Source organism: Eurosta solidaginis, chromosome 1, assembly GCF_040869045.1.
Source record: "Eurosta solidaginis isolate ZX-2024a chromosome 1, ASM4086904v1, whole genome shotgun sequence".
In the NCBI taxonomy this organism is placed as follows: Eukaryota; Metazoa; Arthropoda; class Insecta; order Diptera; family Tephritidae; genus Eurosta; species Eurosta solidaginis.
In genome coordinates this window covers 78,998,034-79,024,247 of record NC_090319.1, presented here as the reverse complement: position 1 = coordinate 79,024,247, position 26,214 = coordinate 78,998,034, and the positions used below count along the sequence as shown (strand labels likewise).

Sequence of the window (26,214 nt, the reverse complement as noted above, 5' to 3'; positions counted from 1 at the left end):
AGCATTCCTTATAGTAAAAGCAGTCTCTGTTTTTTTCAAATTTTTATCAAGAGTCTCAATATCAGTCCACATGTCAAATTTCAACATTCTAGGTGTATTATTTACTAAATAATCAGGTTTTTTGTGTTTTCCAAAATGTTACATATATAAAAAAATGGGCGTGGTTATCACCGATTGCGCTCGTTTTCATTACCAATCTATTCTGGGTCCAGATAAGCTCGTGTACCAAATTTGGTAAAGATATCTCAATATTTACTCAAGTTATCGTGTTGACGGGCGGATGGACGGACGGACGGACGGACGGACATGGCTCAATCAAATTTCTTTTCGATACTGATGATTTTGATATATGGAAGTCTATATCTATCTCGATTCCTTTATACATGTACAACGAACCATTATCCAATCAAAGTTAATATACTCTGTGTGCAAAGCACGCTGAGTATGAAAATAGTATTTAGTAGCTTGATTTTTCCGAAAAATGTTACTCAATAAGACAGAATAAAACGGTGGGTGCTACAGGGTGGCGTCGTATGCCCACTTCTGTTTGATTTCTTCCTACCCGCCTTGCTTTGTGGGCGCTTCTTTTACTCTGTTTGCAGATCACTCCTAGCTTGCTTTATAGAGTTATCACTGAGTAATTTTAAGCAAATGTTGCAAAAAAGCAAGTCAAATAAAATCAGTACTTTGAACGATTTACCTCCGAGGATGGTAAGGCTGCGCTGTACAGTTAATATTCGTCGTGCTCCTTTTTTTAACTTTTCCCCACAATTTGGTGGGGCCTACATGTTTTATGTCGTTTCCGAAAGGCAGCTGTAAAGCAGTTGTTGTTTTTACTGAGAACTTGGTGGAAATAAACCCAGAGTGTAAACCACTACCAGAAGCGATCCCGCTTGGAAAATCTTCTTTCTGATTGAAAAAAACATCACCTGGCACTGAATTATACTTGCAACCAGTGCTAAGATATGACCTCATTACCAAAATATCTGAATTAAGTCCTTGCTAAGAAAGCTTATAAGCTTCGAACTTTCTAATAGGATAGTCGATGAATTTTTCGACCCATACATCTTTTTTAACAGATGGGCGCAACTAAGTTAAAGGTATCTCAACTATTTGCTTGGTCTTACGTTCTACATAATTGATGTTTAGCAAGGCCGTACCTTGAACGCATCTATCGAAAGCAAAAAGAATTCGTTATAAATACGCCTTTATTTATTCGACTTGTTCTTTTGCTACACGTTTTCAAGATAATTGGGCTAACAACGATTTTAATAAATACTTTTTTTTATGATAAAAACCTACCAAAAGTTATATATGTAGCAATAGTATTAAAATATTAAATCGCTTACCCATACATCGCGTCGACTAGATCGCGTTCCCATGTCATTAAACGTTTCATTTTGGCAACAACTGTTTCTGAGCGTGTTAATGTCGCCGTTGTGGCAATTTTGTTGCCGGTATTTGTTAAATTGAACTGTACCGTGATTGCGGCAAAAAAAAACAGTAAAAACTGTTTTATTTCGAATTTTAATCTTTTTGTATATTTATTTTTGCTGTTTGTTATTGTTGCTTCGTATTTGGTGCTTTTTGGGTATTGTTGTTGCTTCGCCTTATATTACAGTTTCTTTGGTTGATTGAAGGTTGTTTGTTGTTTTCTTTTTAATTGCTTGTTGTTATGCGATGTTGTTTTTTTGTTTTTTTTTTTTTTTTTTTTGCCAGTCTTTGTTTTTTTCCTATAGCTATTGCCTTTTTCCTTCAATTACCTTATTTTTTATTATTTCCTTAATGCTGTAGTTTTACGTAATCGCTTTAGTCAGAAAAAGGCTAAAAGGTTGTTAAATTAAATTTTACTGCTGCACTTTTTACCAGTTGATTTGCTTTGGAGGAGTTTTTTAAAACCTTTTGTTTTTTTTTACTCTTTGTTTAAATGAAACGAAGTTGTTCACATACAATTTAGATTGTTCAATTACGCTTTTTTACAACAGTGCTTCAACATAAATTTTAGTAAACTTTTTTTTTTTTTTGTTAAATTTTTTTGTTGTCGTATATCACTTTTGTTTTTGCTATTTTTTAAATAAAGCAAATGTACGACTTTGTGCTAAATTTTTTACTTGTTCTAAATTTTCATATTGCATATTTTATTTTTTATTTTTTTCTAAAAAAGTTTGCTGTTGCCTCGTTGTCGTTTTCATTGACGAGTTTGTTAATTTTCAGTGTGTGCTTTTTGTTTTGTATTTTTTTTATTTGGCAGCGTTGCGGCTACTTTGTTCTCAGGGATGAAAGGGTGAAACCTGTTTTGTAAAAATTTTTTGTTTCTTCTTTAAATTAAGTTTGCAGACTGCAAGGGATTTTACGCTATTGTTGTGTCTAGCGATGTTTTGTTTTACCGTGTGACTCATTTACATTCTTTCAGCTCTTATTGTCCCTTTAAATTTCTCAGTGCTTATGTTACTTTTTTGCTCTATCTTTCAACTACTAGGGGAATATTTTCGCATAACTTATTATACCTTTCATGAAAATGAAATTGTATATAAATTTTGTCACGAATCTAAAAACTGTAAGTCCTTCAAGGAGAACAGATAGACCGCCCTATAAGTATACTGAAATTATCAGGATGACGAGCTGAGTTGATTTAGCCATGTCCGTCTGTCTGTCTGTTTTAACGCAAACTATTCCCTCAATTTTCGAGATATCTTGTTTAAATTTGTTGAGCTGGTATATTTTGGGTGTCCGATTGATAATTTGTTGGAACTGGCCAGTTTTAACCGTTATAACATATATCCCCGATACAACCGACTTTTCGAAAAAGAGAGTTTTTGTTATTTATTCCTCATTTTAACAGCTAGAAAATTAAAATTTCGCAGGATATATTTACATTTGTATATAAGGCGTAAATTGGTGTCTGAAGAAATTTTCAAGATCGGTCGTATATATGATATATATCCCAAATTACATTTTATGAATTTTTGAAATCTCAACACATTATTGTTCGGCTCCATTCATGAAAGGTATGAAGTCTTCGGCACAGCCAAAGAGATTCTCGTCCTTTCTTGTGTTTTAGTAAGTTTTGTTTCTACTATTTTATTTCAGTTTACTTATTTTTAGTTGCGAATACGTACAAAGGGTTCGTATGTAGTTATACCGAAATAGTTATGAAATCCTTAATAACGTAAAGTTCACATCTGTTCAAGCGAAATGAAACAAGATTCATTGAACAAAAGTTATGAAATAGCGGTCTGCAAGAAACTAAAATATAAAACTTGTGTTCTTCACAGTCTATATAGAGTATTTATAAAAGGGGCATATTCCTTATGGGCGAAGAGAAGTATTATTCATAGCAAAACCGGAGAAGCCAGAACTTTAAATTAAATGGGGAAGGGAAACGTGCGTCACTCTAGCTGAACTTCGATCTGGGTACTATAACAGGTTAAACCCCCTAACACCCCCCTCACTATGGTCCATACCTATGATGCAGATATTTTGATAATATTACATAGGGGCATTGCATAAGCAATGATTAACAAGCGCATAAAAACAAGAGCGCTAAGTTATAGTGAAAATTAAATAGGTTTTGAATTTAAAAATAAAAATATAAGGCGCGATAACCTCCGCAGAGATTTTAGGCCGAGCTTCTCTTCCAATTTGCGTCGTGCTCCCCGAGATTTTACCTACAAATTGGCGGGACGGGACCTACTTGTTTTATGCCGACTCCGAACGGCATCGGCAAGGGAGATGAGTTTTCACTGAGAGCTTTCCATGGCAGAAATACGCTCGAAGTGCTTGCCAAATCACTGCCGAGGGGCGGCCCGCTTATACAAATTTTCTTCTAATTGAAACAACTTGTTTCTAAAATTTTGATGTTGCTTTGCCCGAGGCGTGAACCCAGGATCTTCGGTGTGGATGGCGGAGCACGCTACGATCATATCACGGCGGCCGTCGTTGCAGTTTTTTTAGCATAATTTCCTATGAGCTATCTGTCAAAATAGCCGCAACTAAATGTATATCCTATTTTATTGCGATTATGACTATAAGCCAACAACTAAGTATACGCTTAGGAGAAAAAAAATGTTTAAGCCGGTAAAAACAATTGACAACGTTGTGCTGTCTCATCTACTATATAGCATTTTCAGTCCCGTTTTCAATAGTTAACTCAGAGATATTTTAAATCTTATTGTTCAAATGGTAGCCTCTTCCCTAACAAAATACCGAACGAAGTCATTTCAAAAAGGCAGCTCAGCCACCGGACTAAGCTTTAGAGCTCTGAATCACAAATATGTGATTTTGGAATAGAGAACCCATGTTTTGCCGTACAATCAAGTTCGGGATTTTTCCTTCCATTAACAAGTAAGAACGGGACTGTCTTCGGCTGTGCCGAAGACTTCATACCTTTCATGAATGGGGCTGAACAATAATCTTATCCCGTTCGTAATATCCGAGTAATCGGATGTATAAGATAAGAAATATATAGTGAACAGATCTACATACCTTAATGATTTTTAAGATAAATATAAAATAAAAAACAGGTAGGTACTTTGTGTGAGGATGCAAAGTTTCAGGTTTTTTTTTACACGCAGGTAAAAACTATGACTACGAATCACCTATTTCAACAATATATGACGTAAACGTAACTATTTGATGAAATTTGATGAATTTTGAAGCTTCTAGCCGTAAAAAGGGGCAAAAATTAGAGTTTATATGGGGTATATAATATATATACCACCGATCTCTATGATTTTTCCAGACAACAATATATGCTATATACATAAGCATATAGTGAAATTTGAAGCGTCTAGCTGTTAAAAAGGGGCAGAAATTGCGCAAAGTTTCTTAACTGAAAAATCAGTGGATGAGATATATACTATATATACCACCGATCTCAATGATTTTTTCAGACAAAAATATATGCTATACACGTAAGCATTTGGTGAAATTTGAACATATCTAAACGATTTTTAAGATAAATATAAAATAAAAAATAGGTAGGTAATCTGTGTGAGGATGCAAATCTTCACATTTTTTGTGGTCTGCATGTAAAAACTATGACTACGTATCACGTATTTCAAAAATATATGACGTAAACGTAACTATTTGATAAAATATGATGAATTTTGAAGCTTCTAGCCGTAAAAAAGGGGTCAAAATGACAGTTTATATGAAGTATATAATATATATACCACCGATCTCTATGATTTTTTCAGACAACAATATATGCTATATACGTAAGCATTTTGTGAAATTTGAAGCTTCTAGCTGTTAAAACGGGGCAGAAATTGCGCAAAAGTTTCTTATCTGAACAATCGGTTGTATGAGATATATACTATGTATACCACCGATCTCAATGATTTTTTCAGACATCAATATATGCTATACACGTAAGCATTTGGTGAAATTTGAAGCTTCTAGCTGTTAAAATGGGGCCGAAATCGTAAAAAAAATATATATATACTATATATATATACTATATATACCATCATATATATATTATATATATCACCGATCTCTATGATTTTTTGACACAACAATACATACCATATACGTAAGCAATCGGTGAAATTTGAAGCTTATAACTGTTAAAATGGGGTAGAAATTGCGAAAAGTTTCTTATCTGAACAATCGGTTGTATGAGATATACATATACTATATATACAACCGATCTCTATGATTTTTTCAAACAACAATATATACTATATACGTAAGCAATCGGTGAAATTTGAAGCTTATAGCTGTTAAAATGGGGTAGAAATTGCGAAAAGTTTCTTATCTGAACAATCGGTTGTATGAGATATATACTATATATACAACCGATCTCTATGATTTTTTCAGACAACAATATATGCTATATACGTGAATATTCGGTGAAATTTGAAGCTTCTAGCTGTTAAAATGGGGCTAAAATTTGCGAAAATATATATATATATATATATACTATATATATATACTATATATACCACCATATATAAACTATATATACCACCGATCTTTATGATTTTTTCAGACAACAATATATGCTATATACGTAAGCATTCGTTGAAATTTGAAGCCTCTAGCTCTTAAAATAGGGCAGTAATTACGAAAAGTTCCTTATCTGAACAATCGGTTGTGGGGGATATATACTATATATACGACCGATCTCATAAATTTTTTCAGGCAACAATATGTGCAATATACGAAAGTATATGGTGAAGTGTGAAGCTTCAATCTGTTAAATTGGGTAAGATATTACAAAAATCCTCTTTTTCTGAAAAATCGGTTGTATGGAGGATATATGCTATAGTGGTCCGATCCGGTCGGTTCCGACAAATGTCTAATCGGACACCCAAATACACCCGCTCTCCAAATTTTATCAAGATATCTCAAAAATTGAGGGACTAGTTTGCATACAAACATACAGGCGGACAGACGGACATGGCTAAATCAACTCAGCTCTTCAACCTGATTATTTCGGTATACTTAATGGTGGGTCTATCTATTTTCCTTTAAGGACTTACAATTTTCGGTTTCGTGACGAAATTAATATACCATTTCATTTTCATGAAAGGTATAAAAATAGGTAGGTAATCTGTGTGAGGATGCAAAGCTTCACGTTTTTTGTGGTCTGCATGTAAAAACTATGACTACGAATCACGTATTTCAAAAATATATGACGTAAACGTAACTATTTGATGAAATTTGATGAATTTTGAAGCTTCTAGCCGTAAAAAAGGGGTCAAAATGACAGTTTATATGAAGTATATAATATATATACCACCGATCTCTATGATTTTTTCAGACAACAATATATGCTATATACGTAAGCAATCAGTGAAATTTGAAGCTTATAGCTGTTAAAATGGGGTAGAAATTGCGAAAAGTTTCTTATCTGAACAATCGGTTGTATGAGATATATACTATATATACAACCGATCTCTATGATTTTTTCAGACAACAATATTGCTATATACGTAAGCAATCGGTGAAATTTGAAGCTTATAGCTGTTAAAATGGGGTAGAAATTGCGAAAAGTTTCTGATCTGAACAATCGGTTGTATGAGATATATACTATATATACAACCGATCTCTATGATTTTTTCAGACAACAATATATGCTATATACGTAAATATTCGGTGAAATTTGAAACTTCTAGCTGTTAAAATGGGGCTAAAATTTGCGAATATATATATATATATACTATATATATATACTATATATACCACCATATATATACTATATATACCACCGATCTTTATGATTTTTTCAGACAACAATATATGCTATATACGTAAGCATTCGTTGAAATTTGAAGCCTCTAGCTCTTAAAATAGGGCAGTAATTACGAAAAGTTCCTTATCTGAACAATCGGTTGTGGGGGATGTATACTATATATACGACCGATCTCATAAATTTTTTCAGGCAACAATATGTGCAATATACGAAAGTATATGGTGAAGTTGGAAGCTTCAATCTGTTAAATTGGGTAAGATATTACAAAAATCCTCTTTTTCTGAAAAATCGGTTGTATGGAGGATATATGCTATAGTGGTCCGATCCGGTCGGTTCCGACAAATGTCTAATCGGACACCCAAATACACCCGCTCACCAAATTTTATCAAGATATCTCAAAAATTGACGGACTAGTTTGCATACAAACAGACAGACGGACAGACGGACATGGCTAAATCAACTCAGCTCTTCAACCTGATTATTTCGGTATACTTAATGGTGGGTCTATCTATTTTCCTTTAAGGACTTACAATTTTCGGTTTCGTGACGAAATTAATATACCATTTCATTTTCATGAAAGGTATAAAAATAATTTATGTCACACCAAGAGATGGTTTAACAATGCTAGTTTTATTAGGATTGATTTGTAATCATATCGACTGCTAAGTATTATATCATACTATCTTGACTGTCGATTTTAAAACATCCTATCTCATATAATTTTTAACATATTTCAAATTTTGTTTTAAGACTTTTATTTAGAAACTTCTTGTTTCATAAATTTACAAAATCGCCCTGCCTGAGCACAAATTCAATACTTTAACTCAATTCTTTAAGATGGGTCGATTATGACAAAAACTCTGAGATAGGGCGTTCAGGTCGACATAGGATGATACCCAACTCAGAAGTCGATATGTAAATATATTAAGTTCAGCCCAGGAAGGCGATAAAAGTTTTAGCTTTTAATTTTAAATAGCCACCAGTATAGTTATGGTACACTGTCTTTCTGTGAAATCATCATATAAAATAGGGTAACACATCAGAAAGTTCCCGAGCAGTGTAGACTATGAAAGCAAAAAAACAGACAAGTCTTTAATGGCAGCGTCAAGCAAAGAAAAACCAAATGTTTCATTTTCATACTCCTTTGAATAAAAGTATCAGCCAAATTCATCGGTTTACGCTGAAAAGACCTACGATCTACCACTGGGCTTTAGTCAAGATCGACGCAGGAACAGATCCAGCTTCATATCATGGGTCAATTAACAAAACAGTCAAACACGTAATCTTGGTGTTGTATTTCGAATGGGAAAGTTTCCGGTCCAGAACAATTGAGGTTGTCTATCTTTAAATAGTGTTTAAAAATACTACCGAAGTGAACTTTATGACAAATGACAGAGAATGAAATCCTGACATCTTTGATCTCTAGGGCTCAGCCGCTCGGTGGGTAAGACTAACAAAGCTAACATCGTTAACGAGCCAACTCAGCTTTTGCTGTCCACATAATGATGATTATACTAATCTAGCGCTTCCGATCTCTTTACAAATTAATGTACAATCTTTTCAAAATCCCAAACCGTGAACTTCCAACTTATCAGATTACATGCAGCTTATTGACCTTTTATTTTAACTAAGTACTTCCTATTGTTGATGTAATACTATTTCACACTTCACTCATCGTTAGTCTAAATAAATAATGAGATTACTACGCCTCAATTTTTATGTGACTTTTTTAACTTTTTTTTGTTATTGTACGTTAAATGAATTGCTCTGCGGCTTCTGTTGACATTTGTGTTATTACTGTTTCTTTAAACGCTTCACTTTGATTTTCATTTGGTTGTGTATGTAATTCGTCTTTTGACTAAGGGTTAAGTCCTTATTACTTTCAGTATATCCCACCGCTTTAAGTGCGTTCGTATGCAGTTTCCAAAAAGTGTCCGGTAATGAAAAAATACCCTGATCAGGACAGGGGTCCAGTTTTTAAAAGTACCCAGACCAGAGAAACGTACCCGACTCTTAAAAAGTATCAGGGTTTAAGAAACTACCGGGTTCTAGCAATTACCCGGTTCTAATATAAACCCGGTTCTCAAAACACTATCCGGTCATAAAAAGTACCCGGTCCTCAAAACACTAGCCGGTTCACAAAAAGTACCCAAACCAAAACTACAAGGCTCTCAAAAGGTATCAAGTTATAAAAATTGGCCCGTTTTAAGAGACTACCTGGTTTTCAGAACACTACTCAAAAGTACGCTGTTCTTGAAAAAATGCTCAGTTCTTATTTCGCTTATTAACTTTAATGCTATTATAACTTCGATATTAAAGCACATTAAACAAAAAATTTAAAAATATAATTGCAAAAACAAAAAACACGATTTACAATATTTCTACTGCTTTCCGTTTATTATTATTTTAATTTTAAATTAAACATTATTTTGAACTTTTTTTCGATTTGCTTTTAAAGCGTTTTTTTTTTTTTTTTTTTTTTTTTGTAAGAGTTAATCGGGGATTGCCCGTATTGCTTTTAATGTATGAAAACATTTATTTCAAGCAATTTTTAATTTTATAATTTATTTAATAATTTGGAAAAAATTTAAACAACGTGATATCACGACGGACAATGCGACAGCTGTTTCGATTATACCTTGTAAATCTCTTCAAAGCCTTTTCTCCCGGGAGTGGGATTCGAACCCGCACTCCTACGATAGTTGAAATGGTTACAAACGCAACAGCTACGTCATGCCTTAGTTGTTGTAAAGTTTTTCCAATTGTCTTCTTTTGCATATATTAATCTTCTACACATCACATACTTCGTATGTAATTATGTGTCGAAGTTATGCATGTTTGTAAGGCGGTTTCAGAGAAACTGGTATTGTTGCTGTTTTTGTTCTATTTATAGAACTACAACGAATTAACCAAATGTTGGCTGTTTGTAAGAGTTAATCGGGGCTTGCCCGTATTGCTTTAAATGTATGAAAACATTTATTTCAAGCAACTTTTAATTTTATAATTTATTTAATAATTTGGGAAAATTTTTTTTTTTTTTTTTTTTTTAACTGTATTTATTTACTAGTATCTGCTTTTGTTAGTGTGTTTGTTGTTCTTGTTATTATTATTCTCTCATTTACTGTTACTATTGTTCTTATTACTATTGTTATTGTTTTAACTTTAAGAACACGCCAATTGTTTGAGTATGTAATTAAGTACCTCAAGTGGACCAAGGTCATTGTTGTTGCTATCTATATCAGTTCATTGTATTTTTATCTAACGGTAACGTGACTATATCTTATATTCATCTATCCACACTAATGTTGAATACTTTTTGGTTAATAAATTTTTTTTTTTTTTTTTGTTATGTTATTTAAATGTATGCTTGTGGTTGTTTCGTAAATTTTCTAACTGATTTTCCATTTATTTGTCCAGTTTTCTATTAATTTTTGTTTTTTTTTCAATAATTATTTATTTCATATATTTTAAATTCGTTTTTAATTTTCTATTTACATTTATTTCATCATAAATTGATTAGTGCTCAGAATTTATTTGTTTTTTTCTTAATAAAATCCCACTTTCACTCATTTTTTTTACATTACACAAGCTCACGCTCTATACACTATCACCAACGCCACATTTATTTATTATATTAAACAAATTCGATATACAAAATCACCACGTGTGAAACAAACTAAATTTATTGTTTCGTTTAACAACAAAAAATATAAATAAAAACCATTTTCTACCGCATTCAATAAAATATTCGTACTTGTAAGAAGTTCACACAGATACTAGACGCCAAATGTCACAACAAATGTGCGAGTGCGTTTAAATTTAAAAAAATCGTTTTCGTCACCGGTGCTAATTCTTCCCAAATGTACATACCTACATATTAAGTTTTTATACACATTTTACTTTAAAATCGCTCCGGTCATACATAATGCATATAATTTACGCTTGAATTTAAATTTGCTACAACTGTTTGAGAGCTGAGTGTTAAATGTGTTAAATTTTTTTATTGAGCCTTTTTTTTTTTTGCTACAGCTTTCAAACTTAGACTCTCACTCATACTAAAAGTGTCTGTAGGGTACCCCCAAAAAAACTTGCACCACATATTGGCCATATTGCACAGAGATCAAATTAAGCTGTAGTCACTGGTGCCGTTTATCGTATCGCTGTAGTCGTATCCCTAACGTAATCAGCTGCTTATCGTTACGACGGTAAACCAAAAACCAATTGGTTGGCTACGATACGGTTACGACCCTAGCGGCACCAGTAATCGATTGCATTGATTCTCATAAGGTTGGTCGCATCAGCATAAGGTTACCGATAAAGCACCAATGTCTGCAGCTTTATATAATTTAAAAACTTGTATAGAAATGAATAAATGGCCATATAAATTATATTCTATGGCCAAAATAGCCGAAGTAAAAATTTGGTAAAGATGCCACCTGATTCAAATTTTTTCATTCACTTATTATCCTTCTTATTGGGTCGAAATTATTTTTGAAATTAGCTTACTAGCCGCAGATGGGCAACTTTTCATCGACAGCGAGTGTAGATTTTACGTGAGTACCTGACGACGTCAGCCTAACCTTACGGATGCACCAAGTACACAAGTCAAAGTTTGACCAGCCCCCAAGGCTCGCTTACCCCAATCCATAATGTAAATGGTCCACACCATAACCTTGGTGGGGTTGGAGGCCTCTCTAACACCTGGGTATCAACCTACTCCGGACCACCCGCCTAGGGTTGAGGTAGGATTAGAACCCCCAAACACATTCGCGGACACACACACAATAACCCCCACGATCACCAGTGGTGACCCGCCCTCTCCTCCGGCTAAACACCTCCAAAGCATACCGATTTAGCAAGTCAATTGTCCGACTAGGGGAGAACGCCTCACTTGCATCCGCCCTTTCCCCTTCAAAAGTTATTCCGCAACCGCTGACATCCCTGATGTCCTAAACAACGCTTTTCTTCCAACAATTCACTCTCCACATTATTATCCTGCAACAGCGGCATGCTTGCCGTCCTTCTCAGCCTGAAAGAAATAGGAAGCTTTATCACTATCAGGGCGAGAGGTGGTGCACCAAGAATAACCTGCATCGCATACGTTGACACGGTCAGTTTTTTTTTTTGCAACAGTGATAGAAAGTTTTAACTCACGCCGTTCACAGCGTCATCTAAATTAGGTATCAGGAAACTGCAGATGAAATAATTAGCTATTAACTGTTATCCTAAGAATCTTAGGGCTTGTGAATGAGAGTAGGGGTACGCTAATATGCCTGACCGCTGTTATGATGTCTCCCCACATGTTACCAACCATACTTTCAAATTTAGTTTTTATTGGGGCGAAGAACTGTTAACACAACAACAATGTCTATTACACTTATGTGTTTTGCTTACGACTGCAACTTCGATTATAGCTATGTTATGTTATGGTTGTACATTCCTACACATTTAACGCGATAAGAGACCTATACACTTTTACGCTAACACTATTTTTTGACAGTGCGGATTTACACAAATACGCTTTTACGCGTAAGGGCTTGGCATGCTAATTCGTTCTGGAGCTTCAACGCTTTTGAGCTAGCACGACTATAGCTATCATCCGGTGGCAAAATCTTGAGCCAGATAAATAATTTTGCATGTAAATGCAACAACAACGATTTGAGCCAGATAAATCCAGATAGAAGTCTGGTTCAATTTGTGAGCCAGATAATTTGTTAATTACTTCTTTTTAGGTCGGTAACGCGGCCTTTAATATACCTACTTTTTGAAAAATAGATGTCGCTGCTTAGCCTTTCGCCGTATGAGGTAAAGGAAAAACAGCGGCGACATTTGCTTATCACACTTCACGTGTGTGAAAATTTCACGACATCTGCTTCTCAAATCTCTCAATGATCCAGAGCATTCCCGTGAGAATTGAACGTGAGCCGGAGCTGTAAAACTCACTGAAAGACGGCATATATGTTACTACGTTTTAACGCTACTAAACTGATACTCTTTAACATTTATACCCTGGAATACTTATGTAAATATGGACTAACGCTATTACTTACGCTGGTATTTTTATTGAGTAATGCTTGGTTTTCTCCAGGACAAATTGGACCACAAACTTGGCCATGGCAATGAAAATGGATTGTCATATGACGTCAAACGTGCTTGCTGTCCGTTTTGACTACATAGTGACAATTAAATTGACCAATAAAAGAAAACTACAATTACACAACTATATGACAACTTGAACTTTCATTTTACATTCATATTGGCAATTATTTTTCATTTGCCAACAGGCTGCCCATTAATTTATAATGCCACAGCGTGTAAAACAACGGGAAACAAAAACAAGAGTTGTTAAATGAACACAAAATTCATCGACTACGAGTCAGTTATTTGACATAATAGCCGTGTTTTTTTTTTTTGCACGCGTATACGTTTCGTTTGCGCGTGAAAAAAAACGACTATCCTCGCTTAGATAATGCTTAGCAGACCCATCTATCGGCAGTGGTTAAACAACTAGCTACAGCTACAGGGTGTACCAAAAAGGGGAGAAACAACCCTCTGTTGTATTTCTGTGTATAACATATAGCTGAATAAGTTGTGGTAGATAGTGGACGCGCATAGAATACATGGAATTAGTGCAAAGGGTGAAACGTGGACACATATTTCAGTTACATCTGAGTATAATGCGTATTGAAATTTAGTAGTGCTAATTTTATGCGTAGCAATTTCAGGGGTGTATTTAAAGTTTGTCGCTTAGCAGTCCATATAAAGTTTAAGCGTAAGCGTATATAGACGCGGAAAAAACACAGCTAATGAATATGCCTTTAACCACAAATCATCTGCGTGTCATTTTATGAGGAATTTTTTTTTTTATGCCAGTCATTTTGACCTAGTGAAAACCAAGTATTACGATTACGCTGTAGGCATACATAAAGTGCTCAACCGTTCCTTTGGCAGGGTCATAATTGAAATGGGTTATCACAAAGTTTAACTTATCACTGAACAGAGAACTTGGTAGAATCCTAATGGCTGTTCTTCCAAGACATTTTCTTCTGGCAAAATCCACACGTAAATCTTGTATTGTTCATTACACCAGATGTAGGAAATGAAGGCTTCAGGAACAGCATGTATTGGCATCGTGCCCGGCACTTGTCAGATTGGGGCTCCATCTATTAGGAACAACCTAGCTATCAGATTAAAAGCCACGTGTGAGGTTGTTGCAAAAAACGTTTCAGGATTTGCCTGAGAACAGTATGTTTGATTTTAAGATAAGTCCTGGAGCTTGTTAAAGGTTTTCCGTTGGGTAGAGAAACATATTTTGTTAAACATTATGTAAAAATCAGTTTACTTGACGCCTTTATTAGACAGCCAGCTCCACTCAATCTTTTGTTATTTTCAAAATACCACCTGACACGCGTTTTTCTCCTGTAATTCGGCACTCATTTCTCACGCTTGCTTTATTTCTCATTTTACATAGCTCACCATATACTTCTCGCTCACTTCCAGCCTCGCCCGTTCGGTCAGTGTCTTACACTCCCTGCCTTTCTCTATACCTCTTGACCTTATACTTCTCCTCCCTCTTCTTTTTCCGCTACTTAACCTTCCCCCTTTTGTCTTCCTCTTGATTTATTTTTGTCTTCTTTACCTTTCCTTTTCGATATCGAAGCCTAGATATGATTTATTTCACATAAATCATTCGTTGATCCACCTGGATGAGCACACAAGCTTTTAGCGTGAGTTGGAACAAGACGCGATGTCAGGGCTACAGACGAAACTAATCATATTTATCATTGACGCCAAATTTAAAGCTGCTTACTCCAGTTTTCATTAAAAACGAATTTTGATACGTTCAAAAAAAATATTTAAAATAAAATCTGTTGACTGCAATAAAGATATGAAGAGCTGCTTACTCTATAAATTTTTAATTAAATAAGTTAGCTGCGAAATAGTTATTGCGACGTTTACGAGTTATGTTCGTTAGCCTTTTCCATATTCAAGCTTTCGTTCCTACAGAAGTTTATATAGGTCAGTAATTATTTGGCCCAATGCAATTGATTGAGGAAATATTTGGATGGAAGAATATACACCCACCACGCATTTGCTGCGCGCTTACACAGTGGGATAGTGTGCAAGTGAGCTCAGTTCCCTGTTCAGTCATCCTAACTAACCTAAAACTTTAATTTGTGGGGGAGCTGCCATATCCCTTCTTTTAAAATATCTTACTGTATATTCTTCCTACAGATGCAAGCAACAAGTTGACGAAATTTTATTGCTATCCGATAACTACTTAGTTTCGCGATAAATTATGGGTTTGCTCTGCTCTTCTTCTAACCTTGGTAAGACTTGCATAAATCACTGCCACTGTATTCATTACATTTTATAAACCCTTACACAATTTTTTGGTTGATATTTGTTCAGTGAATTTACACTGCCATATAAACAATACCATAGCAACGGCCATCAATGAACTTAATAAACAAATTCAGCACAATATTTGTTGTTATTGTTACTCATACTGATAGCATTGCGGCAAAATTCAATTCGTTAACGTTCGTTTTGCCGGTTAGGAGCCACTCATGAACATTGCGGACATTATACACACATATAAAATACCGACTCTTGAGTGGATCAAACAGGGTTGGGTTTTTCGATACAATTGTACTTTTTTGATACAATTTGACTCAAAAAAGTACTGAAGTACTACGCTGCCATTTTTGGTACAATTTTGCCTACAGCTAATATTCTAATTTTAGTAATGTATTTTGACGCTATGGCAACCTTCTTTCGAACAAACGACAACGTTGCTTTCATTTGTGTACTTGCACTAGTAGTTCGATTAGCACTGTCTCTCTTTATCACATACGATTTTTCAAGCAATAATTAGTTTGAAATAATCAGGCCTGTTTTGAATTCCGATTCCGATCAATTTTTTCGGAATTGAAATGGATTGGTGTTCTCAATTTCGATTCCGACCAAAAATTATCGGTTTGAAAAGTATTGCCTCTGAGCAGTCGGAACGAAAATTAATTGACATATTATACACAAATGTTGCGATATTTGTCTTTCAAATAATTTTTTTTTAATTCTTCATTTTATTTGGAAGAGTTGTGTGTATTTTTTTTTTTTTTAATTTGAGTTAAATTGACATAATAAATCTTTCTTTAAAAACTTCTATCAAGAAATCTATTAGGCAAACAAATCGATGCTGATCGAAATGAAGTCGACCTGTTCTGAATTCCGATGCAGCGCATTTTTACGATTCGCACGCACAATAGCACGTCTTCTTGCGTCTGCGCATCCAAAAACCATATCTGCAGGCATTTTTAATTAAAATAAAATTTTATGATACTTAAAACAAAACACATAAACAAAAACAGCTGATTAAACTGGTTACCGAATCGGAATGAAAACGATTCGAAATCGACTTCGAATCGATTTTTTACTATCGGAATTGAGAACACCAAATAGAAATCGAGTCGAAATCAATGTCGTTTTACTTTTCATTCCGAGTCGGAATTCAGAACAGGCCTGAATATGTACCTACATACAAATGTATGAAACCCACCTGATTTTCACTGAAATCAAACAGAATATTTGGATAACACTACTATTTCTAAAATAGTAAACAAAAAACATATGGATATTGATAGTATATATTGCGACGCTGAAGTAGATCTATTCATTTGTAAAAATTTATTAGAAAATTTTTAAACTAAACGTCAAACTATTTTACATGGAGTTTTGTAAAAACCTACAGACGAAAATTGACTTTGATAATGAAATTTTGAATTGGGTCACAAAGCTTGCTCCTGAAACTGTTTTATCGGGAGAAGTAACTAGCATTGTTCCACTGGTTGCCAAATTATTTCCTACACGTGAAATTGTAAAATCGAGGAAATTAATTCGGAATATCGAGTCCTGTCAGAACACGAAGAATTGCGTGCTCTTAAAAATCATTCCATTTCTGAGTTTTGGGCAAAGGTGCGATTATTGAAAAATGAACTGAACGACCCGTTTTTTGCAAATATATACAGAATTGCACAGGGGGTTTTATCAATTTCACATTCTTCAGCGAATGTTGAAAGAATATTTTCGATACAGAATATAATTAAAACCAGGTGTAGAAATCGTTTACTTGTTGAATCAGTTTCTTCTTTGATAAAAACAAAGGATTTTATTAAGGCCAGAGGGCAATGTTGTTATAATATGCAAATTGATAAGGGAGTTAGTGGTGAACAAAATTTAATCGTTGACGAGGATGAACATTTTTTTGATTAACAAACATACATACATATATGCAAATATTTAAAATACATCTATGTAATACTACATCTATGTAAAACTCCGTGTTTGCCAGTTTCGTAAGACTGTTAAAACATGCCTAAAAATATCGCGAAAGCTATCGAAAAACTCGTTTTAACTTCGGTATCAATAATGCGAAAGCAAAAATCAAAAGTTGCATTTCTGCCAAGAGATATTTTGCATAAAAGAGTTAGCAAACACGGAGCTTGGGTTTAGTGGAAACGTAGCATAATAATAATATGTTTTATGTATGAGAAAAGAATATTTATGTTTTTCAAAAGCTCTTATTGAACTAAAAAAAATGTTTCCTTCTAAATAAAAAAAAATTAATTTCAAATGAATACACACATTAAGCACGTATTTTTATTTTGGTAATAAAAAGTAAAAAATCCATACACAAAAAAATGCAGTACAATTTGAACGAAAAAAGTACGATTTTTGAGTGGATTTAGTACAATTCATGAAATGTCATTTCCCAACCCTGGGATCAAATAAACATACTGCGCTGTTGGATAGCGCATTCTGCTTGTGCTTTGTTATTGTAATAGGGGAGCGCACGATTTGTTGTCGCTTTTCTTATCAGGGCGTTTTTAAGCAATTGAAATCTGTAAATTCAAATATGTTACTGCGCTCCTCTACTCAATGATACTCATCGCGCTCGCGCTACTATTGGTAGTACTCAAACTCTAGCAACATTGCTGTTATAAACATGTTGCTGAGCAACTTTTATTTAACATACGCTCCCAGCGATCGTGTTGTTTTGATTGTTGTTATTATTTTTGTTGTACTGCAAGCATCTTGTGCACATAAGTTTGTTTATTGTAGTTTTGAGTTGTTTTTTTTTTACTCTTCGGTCTTTTTTATTATATACACAAAAATACTTATTTTTCACTCTGTTGTTAAACTCGTACAAGGTTGGTGTTGATATTGTTATATATTTTTTTATTAAATAAGCTGTTTAAATTAATATTCTTGATGTTAAGTATTAGTTTGTAATTTATTAGCAAATGTACACGCAGACGGGCGTTGTGTAAAGAATGGAATTCCAGTATGCTATGCAAATACTTGAGGGCAGGCATGCTTAACCAACGAAACGATATCATTTCGTTACGATAATCAACGTTAACAAACGAAAAGAAGTCATTTCGTTTCGTTTATTAACGTTAAGATCGTAAAATTAACGTTAATTTGACGTTCTTAACGTTAATAAACGAAACGAAATGACTTCGTTTCGTTTATTGACGTTGATTATCGTAACGAAATGATATCGTTTCGTTGGTTAAGCATGCCTGCTTGAGGGTTTAGATTTCGTTCATAAATATCTGAGTATAAAGCATACAGTGATAGCAGTGCTCGAAGTGTTGGAACGACATAAGCTTCACCTGTGATGGACCAATTGTATTTTTCGCCTATTAACTAGATCTCTTAATTTTCTTCATTTCATCGCCAATTTGCCAACGGTCTCTTAAGATCATCCGCAATTAGTTTAGTTCCACATGTTTAACGAAAATATTCTTATACTAAAACTTGGTTATGTTTTTATACTCAGTTGAGCAGAGCTCACAGAGTATATTAACTTTGATTGGTTGTACAGGTATAAAGGAATCGAGATAGATATAGACTTCCATATATCAAAATCATCAGCATCGAAACCAAAATTCAATTGAGCCATGTCCGTCCGTCCGTCCGTCCGTCCGTCTGTCCGTTAACACGATAACTTGAGTAAATTTTGAGGTATCTTTATGAAATTTGGTATGTAGATTCCTGGGCACTCATCTCAGATCGCTATTTAAAATGAATGATATCGGACAATAACCACGCCCACTTTTTCGATATCGAAAATTTCGAAAAATCGAAAAAATGCGATAATGCATTACCAAATACGCATTAAGCAATGAAACTTGGTAGGTGAGTTGAGCTTATGACGCAGAATAGAGAACTAGTAAAATTTTGGACAATGGGCGTGGCACCGCCCACTATTAAATGAAGGTAATTTAGAAGTTTTGCAAGCTGTAATTTGGCAGTCGTTGAAGATATCATGATGAAATTTGGCAGGAACGTTACTCTTATTACTTTATGTCTGCTTAATAAAAATTAACAAAATCGGAGAACGACCACGCCCACTTTTTAAAAAAAAAAAATTTTTAATTCAAATTTTAAAAGAAAATTTAATATCTTTACAGCATATAAGTCCCTCACTAGGGTAGGCACCTAGTCGTTGGTGTGAGGGCTTAGCCGAACTCCATAGCGCCCGACTATGAGGCGGAGCTGTTTAGGACTGACATCTACGCCGTTTCGCCTCATAGGAGGGCGGCGGGATGTCGGTGACCAAGAACTGCCAACCCCCTAATCCAGGGTGTTATGCGGACCGTGCCTATTGGACGATTTGCAGCCAGGGGATAAATTCGGCTGTATTCGAACGGAGCCTTCCCGATACCGGGCCATCTCGGGAAGTAGTTATGGCCTTACCGCAGTAAGGGGCGCTGCTGTGGCGGACGGTTCTTTCCCCGTATATAATACTGGACCGCTGAGCCCGCCTTGTCGGGCAGGTGGTCGTACGACCAAGATGAACAACTCATTACCTGAATGTAATAAGGAGGATGTAAAGAGGAGGACTGAGTCGCAATCCAAGGACGACAAATACGAATTAAGCGATGCGTCGGACTCGGGGAGCGAGAGTAGTGCTGATTCAATGAACTCCGTGTTGGAGAAGCACACAAATGAAAACGGAGTAGAAGAGTGGAGAAGGGTACGGAGCAGAGGAAGTAAAAGAGCTCTCTCGCAGTACCGTGCAGCACTAAGAATTGTACAACGCTTGGGAGCAGTGGTCGACCCAACAGAAGTGGAGATCGAGCGCTTGGAATGGGCCCATGAAGCGGTAGAAGTAGGTCGAAGGCAGTTCAAAAGGTTTGCTGCGAGAAACCCTCGGTTCTGCAACCGGTACGAGGAGGAAGAAGCGTCGAATGGCAGAATGAAGAGGCAACGTTCGGCAGAAGGCGACAAGCCTGCTTTCAAGAGGCAGAAAGGACCCAGTCCTGGAGCCGCGAGGCAGGGCAGTCGCATAGACAAGACAAGTAGGCCCAAATCTGTAAGACAGATGGGTTCCAAAGCTGCCAGTCAGAGGGAAGTTCCAACTACGGAAGTAGGAGATAAGCCAAAGGGAGATAACGCTAAGACTCCGGCTTTCTCGGAGGCGCTAAAGGGAGTTAACGCGAAGACTCCGGTGTTCTCGGAGGTTCCAAAGGGAGATAACACTAAGACTCCTGCTTTTCCCGAGAAGATGAGTGATGTGGCAAAGCAGTCACTGACTGTGGCGCTGGTTGATCGTAGCAGTCCGTTCGGACAAATGACTACTGAAAGGTGGAGATCTGTGGAAAGGGAGCTTATTAGCTTAATGCTTAAGATGATGCGGGAACAACCAAATAAGCCCCTTCCAACCTTTGATTCGGGGGGATGGTATAATGGTGTGAAGATGATAGCGTGCGACAACATCGCGAGCTTGCGGTGGCTGGAGGAAGTCGTTCCAAACCTCCAAAGGCAAGGCACGAACGCGCGGTTTGAGGTGGTGGATAAAGCGCAAATCCCCACGGTACCAAAAGTTAAGGTATGGATACCATGCGTGATGAAGTCGGAGGATACACTGCGACTTCTGCAGAATCAGAATCCGAACATACCGACACAGGATTGGAAGGTACTTACTGTATCTCGGCCTACCGAGGATGGTCAGTTCTACATCTTCCAAATAAACAAGCAGGCGGAGGATATTTTGTACACGCAGCTTGGTAAAATGTCCTTTGGCACTGGCAAAATTTACATGCGACTCAGGAAAAGAAGTCCCGAGGATAAAAACCCTAACACGCTAGAGGTGGGCGAAGTCGAAAAGGACCTCAAAAGCCTGAGGGTAAAAAGACAGGTGGAGATCCCCGACATCACCACGAACGTTCTAGAAGAGGACCAACCGCTAAATGGTGCTGTGACTCGCACAGAGGAACACACGGCACAACATTCACGAGGGGCTGAAGGGGGCCTCGAATACTCTAAACCAAAAGGGCAAGAGGAGGACGACGACGTCAAGACGAAGGTGCTGGAGGGGGACAAACAGCCCAATGGTGCTGCGAGTCCTACAGATAAACCTCCAACACAGTAAAGTGGCGTCGAGCGAACTCCTCCTAACCCTTGAGGAGGGTTCGTTTGACGTGGCGCTGATCCAGGAGCCGTGGCTCTCATCGGGAGGAAAGGTTTCTGGACTTAGCGCGCGCGGCTTGGCGTTTACTACGCACAAACGGAAGGACGGGTGCGAGCTGTAGTAATGGTAAGGAAACAGCTGCATTCATATATGCTGCCTAATTACACCACCGAGGATCTCGTAGCGGTGGCCGTTGAGCAAAAGAATAAGCAGGCATTTATCCTGGCGTCCTGCTACATGGCCCATGCTGCGGAGGTTCCACCGATGGAGTGCAAAAGGCTAGTACAGGAGGAAGGGCGCAAAGGGCGGTTGGTCATAGGCGCAGATGCAAATGCGCACCACAATGCGTGGGGAGGAGCAGATACGAACGAGAGAGGCGAATCTCTATTTTGTTACATCCTGCAAACCAATTTGCAGATAGCCAACAGGGGAAATGTTCCTACATACATTGGTCCAACATCCAGCAATGTTCTGGATATGACATTGAGCTCCGAGCGTGATATATCAAGGTATGATTGGATGGTTCTCGATAGACCATCCTTCTCCGACCATGCGTATATAAGCTTCAGCATCCCACTAAAGAGGGTAGAGAAGGGAGGAACCTTTAGAAACCCTGGGGCAACGAATTGGACTAAATTCCAGAAACATGTAGAAACGAAACTGGGACAACCCAAAGAGGTTGCTAATGTAGAGGAACTGGAGGAGTCGAATGAATTCCTAACAAGGACGCTTATGACTGCGTATAACAAAGCTTGCCCTCTAAGAAGATTCAGAGGAAAAGCAAAGCCGCCATGGTGGAGCAATGAGCTGAGTCTTCTAAGAAGACAGGTAAAAGAAATGTTTAAACTCGCAAAGACCGCGGAAAGCGAAGCGTATCGGGACGAGTACAGGGATCTACTGAGGATCTACAAGCGTAAAATTACCAGGGCGAAGAGAAACTCATGGAAAAGTTTCTGTACGGACATAGAGTGCTCCAGTGAAACAGCACGGTTGAAAAAAGTCCTAGCAAAGGGAAACATAGTCCAGGGACTAATAAAGAAAGAGAACGGGGAATGGTCACGTGATAGTGAGGAATCCCTTGAGGTGCTTCTCGATACACATTTCCCATCGGGAGACGGTTTAGAAGAACCAGCAGACATCACTCACACTTCGATCACGGAGCTAGTGGTGCCGGGCTTGGTGACCGATACCAAGATCGAGTGGGCAGTGAAGACGTTTTCTAAGTTTAAATCGCCGCGCCCAGATGGTATATTCCCGGCCATGCTACAAGTCTCAAGTAGGGCGGTCGTGGAATGGCTTAAAATAATATTCGATGGGTGCATAAGACTGAATCATGTACCGCACTCTTGGAGAACTGCTCGTGTAGCTTTTCTACCAAAGGCGGGGAAGATCGGTCACGTGTATCCCAATGACTATAGACCCATTAGCTTAACATCATTTCTGCTCAAAACCTTTGAGAGGCTGATAGATGTGTACATAAAGTCCAACGTGGATGAAAAGCTGCTCTCCACAACACAGCATGCGTACACCAAAGGCAAGTCGGTAGACACCGCATTGCATAGGGTGGTAATAAGCATAGAGAAATCCCTGGAATATAAGGAGTATGCTCTAGGAGTCTTCTTGGACATTGCCGGGGCTTTCAATAATGTTGCAAAATGGGCGATTATGGATGGTCTTAATTACATTAAAGTACATCCTGCCTTAATCAGATGGATCGGCTGCATGTTAAATTGCAGAAAGATTACATCACAATGGGGATTGTACGAGGCCACGAAATCAGTGGACAGGGGCACGCCGCAGGGAGGGGTGCTATCACCTCTGCTGTGGACACTGGTCATCAACCAACTGCTCAGGCAATTCGATGAGGGACCCGTAAAACTTACGGCTTACGCAGATGACGTTGCAATTGTCATAAGTGGAAAATGCCTTCCAACTATTAGTTCTTTGATGGATCGGGCGCTTCGGGATATTCATACCTGGGCATCTAATGTCGGGCTGAAAGTCAATGCGGAGAAGACGGATATGGTCTTGTTTACAAAGAGGTACAAGGTCCCAAATTGGACCAGGCCTAAGTTAGGAGCGGTGACCTTACAGGAGAAACCTTGCACAAAATATCTAGGAATCATCCTAGACAGTAAGCTGTCATGGAAACTCAACTTGGAGGAGAGGGTCAAGAAGGCCTCAACGGCACTCTATGCATGTAAAAGAATGCTGGGGTGTACGTGGGGCCTATCGCCCTCTCTTTCTCATTGGGTTTTTACAGCGATTGTAAGCCCTATTCTATACTATGGAGTTCTTGTTTGGTGGAAAGCCACACAAAAAACAACATACCTCAAAAAATTAGAGGGGGTATGCAGACTATCGATGCTTTGCATTACGGGAGCCCTGAAAACAACCCCGACGGCTGCACTATATGCCATTCTGCACATTCCACCTGTAGACCTGGTAGCAAAGAACAAAGCGTTAACGACCGCAACCAGGCTCGATGCTTCGGGGCAGCTTGAGCGCCGACCATATGGCCATAGTAGTATAGCGTCCTCAGTCACAAGACGAACAGACTACATGATTCCCTACCTGCACTTTGAGGGAGATCTTAAGGCCACAATAGAGGTGGACGGTTGGCGCAAGGGTGCGCAAATGGCGGACGAGGCGATACATGTGTACACCGATGGTTCCAAAATAGTGGAAGGAGTAGGGTCTGCGGTATACTGCGCTGATCCGGAATTAAGCAGATCCTACAGGCTGCCGGATTACTGTAGCGTTTTCCAAGCGGAAATATCAGCCGTAACCAAAGCAGTAGAAACCCTGGAAGAGAATAGCTTAAGCTGCAACCGTGTTAACTTTTATATTGACAGTCAAGCAGCAATTAAGGCAATAATCTCGCATAGCACAGCATCTAAATGCGTGTTAGAGTGTAAGCAGTCTCTGGAGAGAATCGGGACAGGGAGAAGCATACATCTATATTGGGTCCCAGGGCATATGGGAATAGATGGGAATGAAAAAGCGGACGAATTAGCTAAAAAGGGCGCATCCCTTGAAGCTTGCTCCGTAGACGTCCCAATTAGATTGGGCGAGATTAAGGGAATGCGAGAGGTGCACATGATCGACCAAGCAGAAAAGGCGTGGGTTCAAGCGCGGGGCTGTAAAGTGTCGAAGATTATGTGTAGGTCTTACAACCTTAGACTAACACAGTTGCTTCTATCATTAAAATGAGAGGACTGTAGACTCATGACGGGTATTCTGACTGGACACTGCCTTCTGGCGTCACATGCCTTTAAATTAGGCTTGGTCAGTGATAGCAGGTGTAGGAAGTGCGGGTTGGAGGAGGAAACGATCGAGCACGTTCTGTGCTCGTGCCCTGCACTTGCCAGGCTAAGACTCCAGATATTAGGAGTGATACAGCTGTCAGATCTAGAAGCAGCAAGTGGCTTAAGTCCTAGGAAGCTTCTAGTATTTGCCAAGAGGACGGAGTTATTTTATAACATAGGTCCTGGTTTTTGATAGGGTTTTTCAGTTTGGTTGTTAAAACAAACTTCTGGTAACACTACGGACTCAATCAGTCTATGTGAGGTCCTCATGAACCGGCCAGTTCAACCTACCTACCTACAGCATATAAGTAAATTATGCCAATATTCAACCCCAGTAATGATATGGTGCAACAAAAAACAAAAATAAAATAAAATTTCAAAATGGGCGTGGCTCCGCCCTTTTTCATTTAATTTGTCTAGGATGCTTTTAATGCCATAAGTCGAACACAAATTTACCAATCCTTGTGAAATTTGGTAGAGGCTTACCTCCTAGGACGATAACTGTTTTCTGTGAAAAAGGGCAAAATCGGTTGAAGCCACGCCCAGTTTTTATACACAGTCGGCCGTCTGTCCTTCCGCTCGGCCGTTAACACGATAACTTGAGCAAAAATCGATATATCTTTACTAAATTCAGTTCACGTACTTATCTGAACTCACTTTGTATTGGTGTAAAAAATGGCCGAAATCCGTCATAGTCGGCCCACTTTTTCGATATAGAAAATTACGAAAAATGAAAAAAATGCCATAATTATATACCAAATACGAAAAAAGGGATGAAACATGGCAATTGTATTGGCCTATTGACGCAAAATATAACTTTAAAAAAAACTTAGTAAAATGGGTGTGACACCTACCATATTAAGTAGAAGAAAATGAAAAAGTTTTGCAGGGCAAAATCAAAAGCCCTTGTAATCTTGGAAGGAATACTGTACGTGGTATTACATATATAAATAAATTAGCGGTACCCGACAGATGATGTTCTGGATCACCCTGGTCCACATTTTGGTAGATATCTCGAAAACGCCTTCACATATACAACTAAGGGACACTCCCTTTTAAACCCCTCATTAATACCTTTAATTTGATACCCATATCGTACAAACACATTCTAGAGTCACCCTTGGTCCACGTTTATGGCGATATCTCGAAAAGGCGTCCACATATAGAGCTAAGGCTCACTCCTTTTTAAAATACTCATTAACACCTTTCATTTGATACCCATA

General features: G+C 37.5%; 1 protein-coding gene across 10 annotated transcripts in view; it reads right to left on the bottom strand.

Annotated features, from left to right (window-relative positions):
• Irk1 (Inwardly rectifying potassium channel 1) overlaps positions 1 to 26,214 on the bottom strand; it is a 313,191-nt gene that overhangs the window by 131,646 nt on the left and 155,331 nt on the right. Inside the window, exons 1-2 of one of the 10 annotated variants that reach the window (XM_067758703.1) lie at positions 10,781 to 11,174; positions 1,350 to 1,807 (exon numbers count right to left, since the gene is read on the bottom strand). The exons of 5 other annotated variants lie outside the window; for them this stretch is intronic. Coding sequence is in view for 1 of the 5 variants with exons in the window: in XM_067758717.1 (XP_067614818.1) it covers positions 1,350 to 1,399 (50 nt within the window). In the remaining 4 variants the exon portion in view is untranslated. Of the gene's footprint in view, positions 1 to 1,349; positions 4,109 to 10,780; positions 11,175 to 26,214 lie in introns of those variants that run through there. 4 more of the 10 variants (XM_067758712.1, XM_067758676.1, XM_067758690.1 and 1 more) reach the window with 4 other exon arrangements.